The sequence below is a fragment of the Sarcophilus harrisii genome, chromosome 1 (genome assembly GCF_902635505.1).
Source record: "Sarcophilus harrisii chromosome 1, mSarHar1.11, whole genome shotgun sequence".
NCBI classification, from domain to species: domain Eukaryota; kingdom Metazoa; phylum Chordata; class Mammalia; order Dasyuromorphia; family Dasyuridae; genus Sarcophilus; species Sarcophilus harrisii.
In genome coordinates, this window is record NC_045426.1 from 234239641 (window position 1) to 234254549 (window position 14909).

Consider the following 14909-nt stretch of genomic DNA (forward strand, 5'->3'; position numbering starts at 1 on the left):
CATTTGACATAGACAAAGGCAAGATTTAGGTTTAAAAATGTTCTAGTTTTGAGAATTTTATTTGCTGTATGATATTTATGGTACTATAGATTTCATGTGTTATGAAAAATGAATATTGTGTGAAATTAATGTTTTTTATTTTTATTTCTTGATCACATAAGTCTTCTTTATTGGTGTTAAGATGTTACATTTAAGAGCTGGGAAACATGGTTTTAAAATATATTTAGTGGCATATAATCAGTCTTGATTAATTTTTTCTTTTCTCTCCCACTTAATAGTATTTTTTAAAATGATAACTTTTTTATTTTCAAAATATATGCATCAATATTCACCCTTGCAAACCTTGTTTTCCAAATTTTACTCCCTCCCTTAGACAGCAAGTAATCCAATATATGTTAAATTCAGTTTGTTTTTTAATTGATCTGTTAGCACAAAAGATCACAGAATTCTAGGGAATTATTAGTGAGAAAAAAAAGTTTTGTATGTTAGTTTTATTTTTGTAAACTACATTTTATGAATTATTTCATGGCTACTTTGTTAGGAAGAGTGCATATTATCAGAATTAATGTTTTGTTATAAAAAATTATATGCAGATGAACTAAGACTGAGTGAAGTGAGCAGAACCAGGAGAGCATTGTACACAGTAATAGCAAGATTATGTGATGATCAGTTATGATAAACTTATCTCTTCTTAGCAATGAGATGATCTAAGACAATTCCAATAGACTTAGGTAAAATGCCATCTGTAGTTAGAGAATTATAGAAACTGAAGATGGATTGATACATAGTATTTTCACCTTTTTAGCTTTTTTCCTTCCTCATAGTTTTCCCCCCCATTTTGGTCTGATTTTTCTTGTACAACATGAGAAATATGGAAATATGTAATTGTATGCAGAAAAAGTGAATTTTCAGCAATCTGTAGTGAAAGATTATAATTTTTGGTGGTTGGGGGAATCTAATCTCCTATTTCCCATAGGTTTAGTATATCAGATTTGAATTTTTGATATTCACATAATTTTCCAGGAATGTTATCCTGCAAAAGTTGAGGATTGACTGTACATGTACATATACATTTATTTGGAATATATCTTTATATACGTATAATGATATATTTGTACATATATGTACATATATAAATGTAATTCATTAAATATATCCTACTTAATGTTTTAAATGTTTAGCATTCCTTTAAAAAATTTTTTGAATTCCAAATTCTCTCCTTCCCTTTCCTCCTTGTCCTTTGCAAGGCAAAGTACGTCAATTATACATGTGAACTCATGCAAAATTGATTTCCATATTAATCATGTTACAAAAGAAAACACATAAAAACAGACAGGCAGATACACACACACCCCAAGAAAAATAAGGAAGCTAAAAAGAGTGCTCCAATCTCAACTCAGAGTTCAGTTCATCTTTCTCTGGAGGTAGATAGCAGGTTTCATCATGGGTCCTTTGGAATTGTCTTGGATCAGAGTAACTTAAGTCTTTCACAGTTGTTCATCCTTCCAATACTGCTGTTATTTTATACAATGTTCTTCTGGGTTCTCCTCACTTTATGTTGCATCAGTTCACATAAGCCTTTTTAAATTTTTATGAAACCATTCTTCTTGTCATTTCTTTGTAACACAATAGTGGTTCATCACAATCATCACAATCACAATCACTACATCCCCAATTGATGAGCATCTATCTCTTCATTGTCTTAATTCTTTGCAGCCACAAAAATATCTGCTACAAATGTTCTCATACAAATAGGCCCTTTTGCCTTTTCTTAGATCTCTTTAGAATACAGACCTAGTTAGTGATACTATTTGATCAAAGGATGTAATTTTATAGCCTTTTGGGTATAGTTCCAAATTGTTCTCCAGAGTGGGTTTACTAATACAACTCTACCAGCAGTGCATTGATATGGTATCCCAATTTTTTTATATTCCCTTTAGCATTTGTCATTTTCTTTTTCTGTCATCCTAGCCAATCTGATAAGTGTATGCTGGTACTTCAGAGTCCTTTTCATTTATATTTCTCTAATTAGTAGTGATTTAGAAAATTTTTCATGTTATATTAATAGTTTTGATTTCTTCTTCTGAAAACTAACTTTTCAAATACTTTGATCATTTATCAGCTGGAAAATAGCTAGTATTTTTATAAATTTGGCCCGGTTTCATACATATTTGTTAAATGAAGCCTTTATCAGAAATTTGCTATAAAATTTGCTGTATTTCCAGTTTCCTATTTCCCTTTTAAATTTGGCTACATTAGTTTTATTTGTGTAAAAACTTAATTAATTTCATGTAATCAGAATTATCCATTATATTTTCCATGGGTCTCTCTATTTCTCATTTTTTCATAAAATCTTGCCTTATCAATAGTACATTTTTTCAAGAAAGAATTTTCCAAAGAATAAGTGAACTCCATTATTTGAAAAAAAAATTTTTTTTGTTATTTATTAGGTCTATTCAATTGTCTTATGCTTTCTCTCTCAACAGCTTATTTGTAAATACCTTAATTAAACTGAAGAACTCTACAGAAAGGATTTCTATAATCTCACCTGTTTTTTAATTTAAATTGAAGAATTATATTTTTAACTTATGTGTACAAGAAATATAAATAAAAATATGAAATGTATTAGCTAAAAATATTTGGAATTAACGTACAGGTTATTCATTGTTTTTATACTAATGCGACACACTTCATTTTTTACCCCCCCCCCCCAAAATAGCTCTTTTCAGTTGTATAACTAAATTTTAGAGTTTAATAAGACTTGATTTAATTTGTTCCTCATAATTTGAGATTATTATATTTTCTGAGTACTTCTAATTTGCTTTCAACATAAACCTTTGGGGAGAAAAGATAAGGGCATATAGCCCTCTTCCGTTTAGAGTAGAGCTATTATGACTTACATCAAGCATTGGATAAACATATTAATTGCTCAGCCAATTTTGTGAAATCTCAACGTCAGATTCAGCTGAGAGTACAATAATTTGGTCTGTAAAGATGTGCTTACCAAAGGTAAACTTAACAACAAAAAAGACTTCAAAAGAAAGACCTCTGAATCAGTGTGTTAAGATATTAGGTTGACTTTGTCTGTTGAAAGACAAATATGTCCTGAATTCTGCGACCTTGGTGTAATTATTCCTTCACTTGATATATTGTAATACAACAATTCAGGAAAATATGGTTAGTTAAGAAATTTATATAATATGTTATTATATCAGTTGCATTAAATGCAGTTTTCTGAGATTAGCCAATAGTCAGTCAGTAGGAATCTATTAAATACTATATGCCAGCAAGAATAGTGGAAATGAAAAAAAAAAAGGCAAAAAAATTTTTGTTCCTTTCCTCCAGGCATTTATATTTTAATGGAAGAGACAGCATGCAAAAATTGTACATAATATATTCAGTGTAAATGAAAGATAATTTCAGAGGGAAAATACTAGCAGTGGAGAAGACTGGAAAAGACCCCCTGCATAAGTGGAATTTGAGCTGTGGGTCGAAGGAAGTTAGGAAGGCATTGTGCTAACCTCTGAGATTAGCAAGAAAGGCAAAAGTTGTTTGGTACACTTGATAGTGTAGGCAGTTAATAAATGCGCATTCTTTTCTCTTTCCCCTTATAGTTTAATGGATGTCAATATTTATGTAGGAAGAAGATACATACATATATATATATATATATGTATGTATGTATATATATATATATATATATGAGAGAGAGAGAGAAGTTAGAAAGTAATTTTGGAGGAAAGACTGGCGGTGAAAATGTATGGAAAGGAAGAAACTGAGAAAGGCCTTTAGAAGATAGGATTTGAACTGAGTCCTGAATGATTGTAATTTCCTGCTACATTTATTTACTTTTAAAAACCTATAAAGGGAGCGGCTAGGTGGCATAGTGGATAGAGCACCAGCCCTAAAGTCAGAAGGACCCGAGTTCAAAGCTGGCCTCAGACACTTAAAACACTTGTAGCTGTGTGATCCTGCTGTTTTGTCTCAGCAAAAACAAAACAAAACAAAAAATCCTATATAGTTATATGATATAACCCATCCTTGCATTGCTTTATGTACAATAAAATTAATCTTAATGTCTTTTCTTGGAATTGGAATTAGTACAGTAATGGTCTAATTCCATCTTTAAACAATAGATCAGCTACAAAAAGATTTCTTTTTTGGCAGAAAAATGTATAGAAGATATACTTTATAAATTTGGAAAGATTCATTTCTGGCAGCTTGGTCATCAGAAAGATGTTGGATTTAGGATGGAGAGAGGCATGACATAAGTCATGAATATCACCCTTTAATTTGTAGCAGGGCAGTGATTTTCACTGGTGAGAGTATATCTTCACATCTAAAGAATTATGGTCCTTGAAGTATTCTTAAATAGCAAGCTTGGAGCATTTAAAATGCTTTTTTTTTTTTGACATATAATTTACAGGAACACTTTAATGCTTTTTATTGTTTGTTTCAAAGATATAGCTATACTTCCAGTGATATAAATCACAGTCCTATGTCTTCTCAACCTATAGGTCTTTTGGCTGTCTTCCTAGATCCTCCATAAACTCCTTAAGAAACTGGAAGCTTCTCCCACACCTCCCAAGTTTTGTTTTCTTTATATATCAGGAATATAAATTTGCCATTTAGCCTATTTATACGCATTCCTCACTATACCACTGACTCTGTCATCTTTGCTGGTCATCATTTCCTCAATAAGTCTTTCAGATTTTTTCTGATGTACATGTTAGGCTGCAGTCTATTTGCACCCACCTTATCACACCCTTTCTTGTTATAATTTAGAGATTATGGTGCCCCATGATTTGCAGCTGGTGGAAAGGGGCACTGTGGAGTACTGTGGCTAGACTGCGTGGAAGGCCATCGGAACTCGGGAAGGCCTAAATTAAAATCTGGCCTCAGACACTTACTAGCTGTGTGACCTTGGACAAATCACTTAACCATTTGCCTAAACTTCCTTGTCTGTAAAATAAGCTGGAGAAGAAAACAGCAAACCACTTCTTGGCCAAGCAAATCCCAGATAGGGTCCTGCAGAGTTAGACTCTGCTGAACCACAAAAACAACTGATATGAAAAGCCTGAGCTTCTTTATGGCAACAGGTAATTTGGTATCAGACAATTTCCATAATGTCTCAATGCCATCTACAGAATTTATTTCCTGATTTTGCACATGAGAAAAATAAGAGAGACCTAGAGAAAATAAGTGACCTTGGGTAACCAAATAGCTCCATTTGAATTGGTTAGACAAGAGTGTGGGGCTAGGAGTGAGCAAGATCTAGGTTTACTCTCTGGGGCTTTGGAGAAATCACTTAACCCATCTAAAGCTACAGTTTCCTCATCTATGGATGGGTTCTGAAGGCCCTCCTAGCTCTGAATCTTTTTGATCCTGTGATTTGAACCAAGGTTCTCTGGGTCTAAATCAGTGCTCTTTCATATAAATAAAATGTGACATTTGTGGAGCTAAATAAAATTGTTGAAAAGTAAAATGAGAGAATATCTCTGAAAGTACATTGAATTCTTAAAATAAAAGTACTAGAATAAAACCTCATTAATTCAGACAATAAAATCAAGGTAACATAAACAAAAATGGGAGGGATTTGTATGAAATATGCTTTTCATATATCTTCAAGCCATTTAAAAGTATACATTTACATACAAAAATTATGTTAAGTTCTTATCAATTCATTAAAACAAATCCCCTTAGGATTTTTATTTACAACATTATAGATTTATTTTTTAGATTTATCCTTTATTGCTGGGTATATTGCATGCATGCACTCATGTGTGCACATATACCCCCCTCCCCCCCAAGTTATCATCTAAATATGCATATGTATGTTGTTGTTTGGGAGTTTCTCAGTTGTGTCCAAGACTTCATGACACCATTTTGGGTTTTCTTGACCAAGACTCGGGAATGCTTTGCCACTTCCTTAAGTGGCTCATTTTACAGATGAGGAACTGAAGCAAATAGGGGTCTTATGAATGCATCCTTTAAAACAAACAAAAGAGAGCCTCCAGTAAAAGATAGTTGTCATACTGAATAAATCTCAGTATTTTCTAGGAGGGTAACTTGACGCCTCCAGAATGCTCATTTTTCTTAACAAGTTATTATGTGATAACAGTAACATCATCATAATCTTTAACTTATATGACACATTTTGATGCATAATCTACCTTTGTGGAAAATATTGTATAAGTTTAATTTGCTTATTTTAAATTTATCTTGTGTTCTTGTTTTAATGAGATTGATTGATAGTTTTCGATATGGAATTATTGCTATTTCTGTCCTTGCCTATGATTTAATAATTCATGTTCTTAGATTGCTCTCAGGTTTTTAGAAAATACTTTCATCATAACAACTATGTGATAGAAATGGAGCAAATATAATGCCTGTCTTAGAAATTAGGAAACAGAATCTTGGAGAGATTGGTCTAAGGTCACCTGAGGAATGCAAAAGTTCTCTCTGTTTTGTTGGGGAGAAGGACTGATGTCTTAGTTACACTCTTTTCAAATCCTTGTAGAAGGATTTCCTCCTCCCCCCCTTATTTTCTTACCCCCCTTTTTTTGTTTTCATGTTTTAGTTTGTGTTTATTCTCATTATGTATCAATAACACTAGGCTAGTTGAATGGAAGTCTTCTCTACATTTACTCAGAAAGACATTAAGCTCTTTCCATATGAATAATATGGAATGATAACTAATCATTGTTTCAGTAAGCTTAACACTCCAAAAACAGACTACCAGATATGACAAAAGTACATTTTCTTAATTAGTCTGCATTTCCCCCCCTTTAGGTCCACAATATTCTGGCAGAAATGGTGATGGGGGGAATGGTTTTGGAGACCAATATGAATGAAATTGTTACTCAAATTGATGCACAAAATAAACTGGAGAAATCTGAGGTAAGTTTTATAAGTACTCTAGTGAAATAAGGTTTCCAGAGCATGATCATAAATAATGCATCATCTGCAGCTTTCACTGTCTGTCCTTCAGCCTCACCCTTAAGTACAGCTGGCTTGCTTGCTCTGCTAGAAAATGGACCATGTACATTTATAGCTTATTTAGTGTTCTGGCACCATGTAATAGTCAGATATAGGCTTTCTTTAACTAAAACATCTGTTTTAAGATTTTTAAATCCTGAGCCTTGTTGCTCAAGTCTTTGAAGTACTCCTTGCCATAATGGAATCCAATATCTTTTCTAAAACGTTTTAAACAGTAATTGCAGCTTCCTTATTAAAGAAATCCTAGAAGTAAGCTTTATATCCATAATTAAATCTGTGTAATAAAGATTGTTTTGGAAGAAAAGGGGCAGGTAGGGTTTGTGTGAAGAGAAATGTTTCAAACTAAAATAGATTATTAATAAACTTGATCATATAGTGAAAGAAAGCTGCCTCTAGTTATTTGAATTACTTCATGACTTATATTGGATTTTTTGGAAAGATTTAATTTAATATTGTTGACCCATCTAGTAGAGTTTGTGTTCATTTATAAATGTCAGATTGATTGAAGCCAACTTGATCTTTATCAATAATTTGCTGGCTCTGTTTTATCTCCTGCCTTACACCCATGGGCCAGCATATCTGCAGCATGAATTCTCAGGATCCAAGTGGATACTCACCCTCTGAGGCTTTATTCTAGATTACTATGGAGAATACAGCTTTGAACATTGGTCACTATTTGGAGATGTTCATTGCTGTCGATCTTTAAAACTATATTCATATTGGCAAAATGATTTGAAAAATATCTTGTAGTTCCTAATGAAATCTCAAACATTTACAGCTTTTAAATTTTAAACTTACTACTAAACTGGTAATTTCAAATGAAAATAAGTAGACTTGTTATTTAGTAGGAAATTATGAAGTTAATGTAAATCTTTTTCAGCATTACTAAAGTCAATTGAATATCCTTTTACTTTGAACGAATAAAGCCATTGACAGATAAGTATGAACTTTAGGGAGATTCTAAATTCTGTTTAAAAAAAATGTTTCCTTTCCTCTGGGATTTAATTTAAAATAGAATTATAGTTTTTATATTCTTTTTTCCTTTCTGTAAAACATGCTTTCTTTTCATTCTTATTAGAAATTATGTTTATGCTCTATAGAGAAGATATATTTGTTATTGTTTGAAGGAATAGTATGTTTTGTCTCAGTTAGAGAAGAACTGAAAACATGCATTTTTGAAATGAAAAAACTCCATAAACAGGAATTGTGTAGACAAAAGTAACCAGAAACAGTATCTTAAATGATCTAATGCTGGTGACCAGTATATTTACATGTAACAAGGCTAAAATAAAGAATTTAGAAAGTTTGTTTATAGAAATATGTGAAATATTTATTATCCATTAACATTGTTTTTGAATCTATGTAGCCAAGGATCTGAAGAAGCAAGAAATAAAACTTTAAACAAATTGTAATCTTCTTAAAATGAATTTATGGTAATTTTTGAATCTTATGCTATTGTTAAAAAAAAAAAAGGAAAAAAATTTTGAATGCTTGTATAGAATTTTCAAATCACAGAAATAATAACTGTTTTTAAGGTACTAAGCTCTCTTCATTGGAATTGACTTGATTTTCTTTTCTTTCTGATACGATATTTTGTTAGTTTTTTTTAACATTTATACCCTACTTACTTTCAAATACTTGAGGTAGAATTTAGTATGTTTCTCTGTATCTGTACACATGTAATGCTAAATTTAAGTTGCAAAGGTGGCAGTCTGGTGGTACAGTGGTTAGAACACCATCCCTGAAGTCGGGAGAACTTGAGTTCAAATGCAGCTTCAGACACTAGCTGTGTGACCCTGATCAAATCCTGATTGCCTTGAAAAAAAAATTAAGTAACAAAGTACCAAAAATAATTATGTAATGGATTATGTTTATAATTTACATGAATTCTTTTTTGGGGGGATGCCCTACTTCACTATAGAAAGCAGTAAATACAAGAGAAAAACCAATTGAATACATGTAAAGTGGTAGGTGAAATTATTGTATAAGAACATAATAACTAAATTTCTGTTTATTTTTTTTAAACCATTCACAGATATACTTTTAAAGATAGTCTGTAATTGTGCTTAAGGCATATAGAATTGATTCATCAATAATCTGTTATGTGTTTACCATTTATTAACTGCTACCAAATAAACTTTTTTTTTTTTGTATGTTATGCTTAGGAATAAATGAACATTTTTTATTAAAAGATGTACCATAAAATTAAAAACTTTAAATAGTTTCTCTAATTGCAATAGCTCTTTAAATAAGTTATAGCATAGCATTTTAAGTTATAGAATTATTGATGTTTTTTTTTTTTGTTTTGTTTTTTTTTTTTTTTAGATTGTGTGCTTTTACCTATGAATGTTAAAAGTTATATTGGCCTTGTACATACTAGTTTTCAGTAATATATTTTTCTTTATGTTAGTTATGAGTACTCACATTTGGCTTCAGAAAAATGAAAACAAAATCTTTCAAAGTATTTCTCATTTTCATGTGAAACTAAAGCATTTTAAATTCAGAAATTATCTTTAGACAGTAATCTGTATTTATTTTAATAAAAATACAATCCTTAATCATTTGAATTAAAAATGGAATTTGCTTTGTGAGTGAAAATATATTGAGAGATTAAATTGAAATTCAATAAGATTTTTAATTTTATCAAGATTGGTTACCATGATTTTAAAAAATATTTGTAATGTTATATTTTTAGAGACTAATTTTTAATCTTTTAAAAATTATCTAATGTATGACTGAAATGTAGCTTGAAAATTGTTTAAAATCTACTTAGGCTATTTTATATTTTCTGAAATTAAAGGTTTTGCTACATATCCTAACCATTGTAACAGTTCTTATAGTGCTGGGCCAAAATAAGCCTATTTTCTGTTATTTAGCTGAGTGATATAGAAAGTACTGTTGAGTTTTAGGCACCTAAAAGAAAGAAATCCTTCTTTGCTCAATATTGTCCCCAGTCGAGGAGGAGCAAAAATAGTCCCTGAATGAGTTTCTTTCCAGCCATTCTGTTTTGGCTAGAAGAATGCTTTAAGCTACCTTTGAAACTGAAGAGAGGAGGGTTTAAGATGGGGACTTGGGAATCTAAAGGACTTCTCTTGGAGAGGGATGGGGGTGGAGGTAGGCGGGTGGGGAAGGGGAGATTTGGTTAGCTGTTGTATGTGTATATGGTCTTATTGTTAAGAGGGTAAATTGGATATGAATTAGTCTCTACTAAGTCAGTCCTCGTTTTTCCGAACCTCCTGATCTTTCTAGCTCTTTCCATTCTTCTCTCTTACAGACCTTTATCTTTCAGTCTCCCAGACAGGACAGGTAGACAAGGTATTGCTGACTTTGAGAAAAATGTGCTTTTAACAAAGGGAAAGCAAAATGATGTCAAAAGGCAATAAATTATTTAGGCCAGACTCAAAAATTCTTTATGTTAATGAACCCATACCAGTCCCTGTAGCCTATTTTTCATGCTAGTTCCTTCTTGTAGTTCCTCATTTTTTATTGGACTTAGTATATTTTACTAGCACATCGTTGTTGTCATGTTCTGTTTTGTCTGCCTGTGTTGTAGAATGAAACAGTTTAATTTTTTTTAACATTGTCATTTAACTGGCACATCTGTATAATGACAATCTAATTTGTGTGTAAATGTTTGGGGACTTGGGGGAAAGGCATTATATGGCAGAACCAGTCTAATAATTTACCTATCACAGACATTTTCATTTCTCAGTCTCCAAATCAGGCATTTCATTGTTTAAAAAAATATCTTGCTGAATTTGGAAGTTAATAAATCAGAAAATAGAAACCAGTCCTTTGGGTTCTTGTGTGTGAAACAAGAAGCAGAGAAGTTTTAGGGTAGATGGCAGGTGAACAGTAAGCATTTTTTCCAAATAGTTTTCAAACCTGGAAGTTTTAACAGTTATGAATAAATTCATATTAAAAGCTTATTTACAAATGTCAGAGTTAGAAACCCTTCAAATTTTTTAATTATTTGGTGGTGATACTACTTCACATTTCTTTGTATTTTATAGTGCTCTCATCACATCTGTGAGATAAAGTAGTACAAATATTCTTATCCTAGCTTTGTTTTACTGACTAGCAAATTGAAGTTCAGAGAGATTCTGCCTTGTCTAAATTCATACAGTAAGTGACACAATAATCACTCAGAACCAAATCTTCTCTACTGAGTGTAGTATTCTTTTTACCATATCATTGCCTGTATGATAGAGATTTCTACCATTTCAAATGGGTATTCCTACTAAATAGTGGTACTCCTTACATCCAAACAACATAAATAATGGAGGATGAGTCCAAGAGATGTCTTGTTTTGTACTAGCCAATCCTTTGTAGATATCTACAAAGAAGGACAGTATGGTCTATACAAAATCACTGCTTATTTGGCAGTTTTCTCTCACTTAAAAAGAATCTAATTTTATACAGTATGTCTTAAAACTCTTAATGCAATTTAAAATGGCTACCTTTTACAATTGCATTAAAGAGTTTTGGGACACCCTGAAAATAAATTATATTTAGCATTTATATTACATTGTATAGTTACAGAGATCATTAGGCTAGTTATTCAGTAAAAATTTGAAGAAAGTTAATTAATTCTAATGTGAATGTTTATAGGTGAAATATTAAACACTGGCCCCAAAGAGCATTCCACTGACCTAGGAGTAGAGCTTCTGGGTTTCTAGGCTGCTTCCTGTTCCTTGGAATTCATTACTTCAATGGGTAATTCATATTCAAAAGCAAAAATATTGCAAATGTTCACCTTGCTTAAAATATATATTTTCAAAATCTGCAGATATTTTGTTAATGATTTGGGGTCTGAAACCATTTAATAGTATGTTTGATAAGGCTGGTATTTCCCATGCCAGTCTTTTAAATCAAAATTATGATATGATATCACATTACCAGAATTTATTTAGAAAGGTGGAGAAAAAAATTTTAAATATATAAAATATTTGCAACTACCATCTTTATTTTGCAATATTTTCAAGTTGGAAGAAAATTTTTAAGATGGTAAGAAAATATTTTACTACTTTAAAAAATAGCTAATGTAACACTCTTCCTTTCCTTCCAGTAAATACTTCTTATTTATTGCATAAGGAAAGGGGACTTGCAGGATCTTTGAAATCTTAGTAATGCTGCTTTTTGAGTTATGCTTGCACATATTCTGTTTATTTTTGGGTCTGGCACTTTAAAAACAAAACCAAAAACAAATCATACCCATCCATTACTATCTTTGTGATTCAGGTGCTTGAAATTTCTAAGAGTATGTCTGTATAAGTCTTCTATCTGTTTGGCCTCATTTTGATATACTTGCAGACTTCATTTTGTTTTCTTTCTCTTAATTCTGTTCCTTCATTTAATCTCATGGGAGAGAAAACGTGGTCATCCTTTTATATCCTATACATCATTCTTTCATCCAATTCATAATCTTATTGCTTCAAATTCATATATTTATTTTGGGAAGTGAAAATGGTAAAGTATGCCAGCCTTAGCAGTACTCAAGTACAATACGGATGGAAACAAGTTATTTCTCCAGTACTTTCTCATTCTCCATTATTGTATTTCACATAAATTATATTTTCTTGAATCTTTTGAATGCTAACTTGTATTGTTAGAGGCAAGCCTAATTTCCATCAGCTATTTTAAAATATACAAATCACATTTGTTTGATTCTTGAAAACTTTTAATGTCTTAAAAAAAAGGATTGGGTGTGGGTTTTTTGTTTTGTGTTGTTTTGTTTTAAAATGTTAATCGCCTTTGTGCATCAATAGGATCTTCCTTTTCTGGAAGAAAATTATTCTGATAAGAGTGAAAATTATTTTAAATTTTTATTTTATTAAATTATATTATTTTCTATTTAGCATATTTCTTTTCCTTGGATTCAGTGAATTGTTGAATTCCTGAGGCTCCTTCCTCTTGCGGAGGATTTGTCCAAAGAGTTTTTGTTTATGTGGGTTATATTTATCATGTTAAAAATAAAAATTAATTTTGAATTTGTAGACCCTCTAAAAGAATTTCAGAGACTTTCTAGGATTCTCTAGACCATATTTTGAGAACCACTACTCTAGATCAATGATTCTGTCATCCAATTTTTTCACTTTTAATAGGGAAACTAAGAGAAAATTTTATTTCACCATTTCTTGTCTCATGTGAATGATATTCTTTTGTAAAGTAAGATTTTATATTTATATTTACATACATGTATGGCTACCAATAGTTTATTTTAAGAACCTGGCTAAAAATACTGGCTGCCTTAGAACAATTTTTGTCACCATAGAATTTTTTCCAACATTTTTATTCTCTCCCCTACTTGCCAAGTTTCCCAAACAGTAATGCTAGTTCAATTAATCAGTGGGGTGAACAATTTTAATTCGATTCCTTTAATCCTTTATATTGTTTGATTTTATATTATATATTACAAAAATATTGAACATACTTGAGAAATAATTTGTATTCTGTTAATTCATTTGTGTGTTTTAAGTAGTTGTCATCCTCTGCATGTTTATGGGCTTGTTGCTTATGTTTAGAAGGATTATAGTTCCTTGGGCTTCATAACTTTTTTAGCAGTTTTGCACATTGAGGGCTATGTATGACACAACTATGTTATTTGAAATTAATTATATTGAATTGATTATATTCTCATTAGCAGCTAACAGCAGTCATTAGCAAGATATCATCTTTGAGACCATGTTTGCAAAGAAACAATTTAATGCAAGTTACAAAAATATAATTTAGTACTCATCTATTATTTGCCAAAATTCAGATTTAAATTCTTGAAGGCTTGATAACCATTTATTTTAATGTTGAAGGAAATACTTTACAGTTTATAAAAATTGAAGCATGCCATCCAATAAAAATATCCTATGGGTAACATTTTTTTAGAGGGTCACTATTACTTTAGTGTCGAAACTTTTTAAAAAAATTTATTAGCTTTTTAAAATTAAGATTGTTCATCTTTTGTTGGAATATTATACAACTCAGTCTTGAGAACTGTTGAGAATTTGGAAACATGGAAAACTGTTATTACAGAAGTCTATGGGAAATCAGCATGACAATTTGAAAAGTTACAGATTTTTTTCAACTTGGAAAAAGGATCATAGTTCCAGGAAGTCTGTACAGTTTTGTAAAATAAACTGCATCTCCCTTTGCAATCAACATACTTCCCGTCACAAAAAAAAGGAAGTTTGAAAAGAAGTTATATCAGCTCTTATTCTGGGATCTCTTTTAACTGAAACCATCTAAATTGTGCTAGATGGAAGATGAACTAAAAAGCGTGTCTCCGTGTAAAATGTAGTATGCTAAACAACATTCATTTGTGTTTCCACTGTCTTGGGGGCGGGAGAAAGTACAGTTATCAATATAAAAAGGATAGCTTCAGGTAGGTAAAATGCATAGTTTTATTTCAGTTTTTAGTTGTTCATTAACAAAAACAATTAACCTACATTGAGATATTTGAATGCCTCAACCCAAATATTCCCTTAATTGGGGTTAGAGGGTTTTCATCCATGTCATCCAGGTGATCTTTCTGTTTAAAATCTCACCCATGGTTGTTTAGGTGGGCCATTTATCATTGATGATATTTTGCTGGTCCTCCTATTATTTTCATTTTATAATTGATAATCCATTACTTTTTTCGTTTCTTAATAGTGAGTTCATCCTTTATTCAAAAAATACCTTACACCTTCCTGTTTTGTGTTGGTCAAGATTTTTTTCAGATGAAATATCTTTAAGAGAGGATTAGATTCATATAAGAAGACAATTTCTCTTGCTGTTCAAGCTCTTAGCAGACTATTTAAAGGAACTTTAAATTATGTATTTCTATAAAATTGACATTATAGTTGGCATTTCCTACCTATATTTTTCATTGCACTACTGGAAAATTTGATGGGTGTTGCTTTTTTTGTTGTTGCTTT

The 14909-nt window shown here is 31.2% G+C and overlaps 1 protein-coding gene across 3 annotated transcripts in view; it reads left to right on the top strand.

The window, feature by feature from the left end:
- AP3S1 (adaptor related protein complex 3 subunit sigma 1) overlaps window positions 1–14909 on the top strand; it is an 83727-nt gene that overhangs the window by 66510 nt on the left and 2308 nt on the right. The window contains exons 5-6 of one of the 3 annotated variants that reach the window (XM_031938692.1): window positions 6793–6900; window positions 10274–10314. The exons of 1 other annotated variant lie outside the window; for it this stretch is intronic. In XM_031938692.1, the coding sequence (XP_031794552.1) occupies window positions 6793–6900; window positions 10274–10309 (144 nt within the window). In that variant the 3' untranslated portion in view covers window positions 10310–10314. The remainder of the gene's footprint in view (window positions 1–6792; window positions 6901–10273; window positions 10315–14909) is intronic. One more of the 3 variants, XM_031938685.1, reaches the window with a different exon arrangement.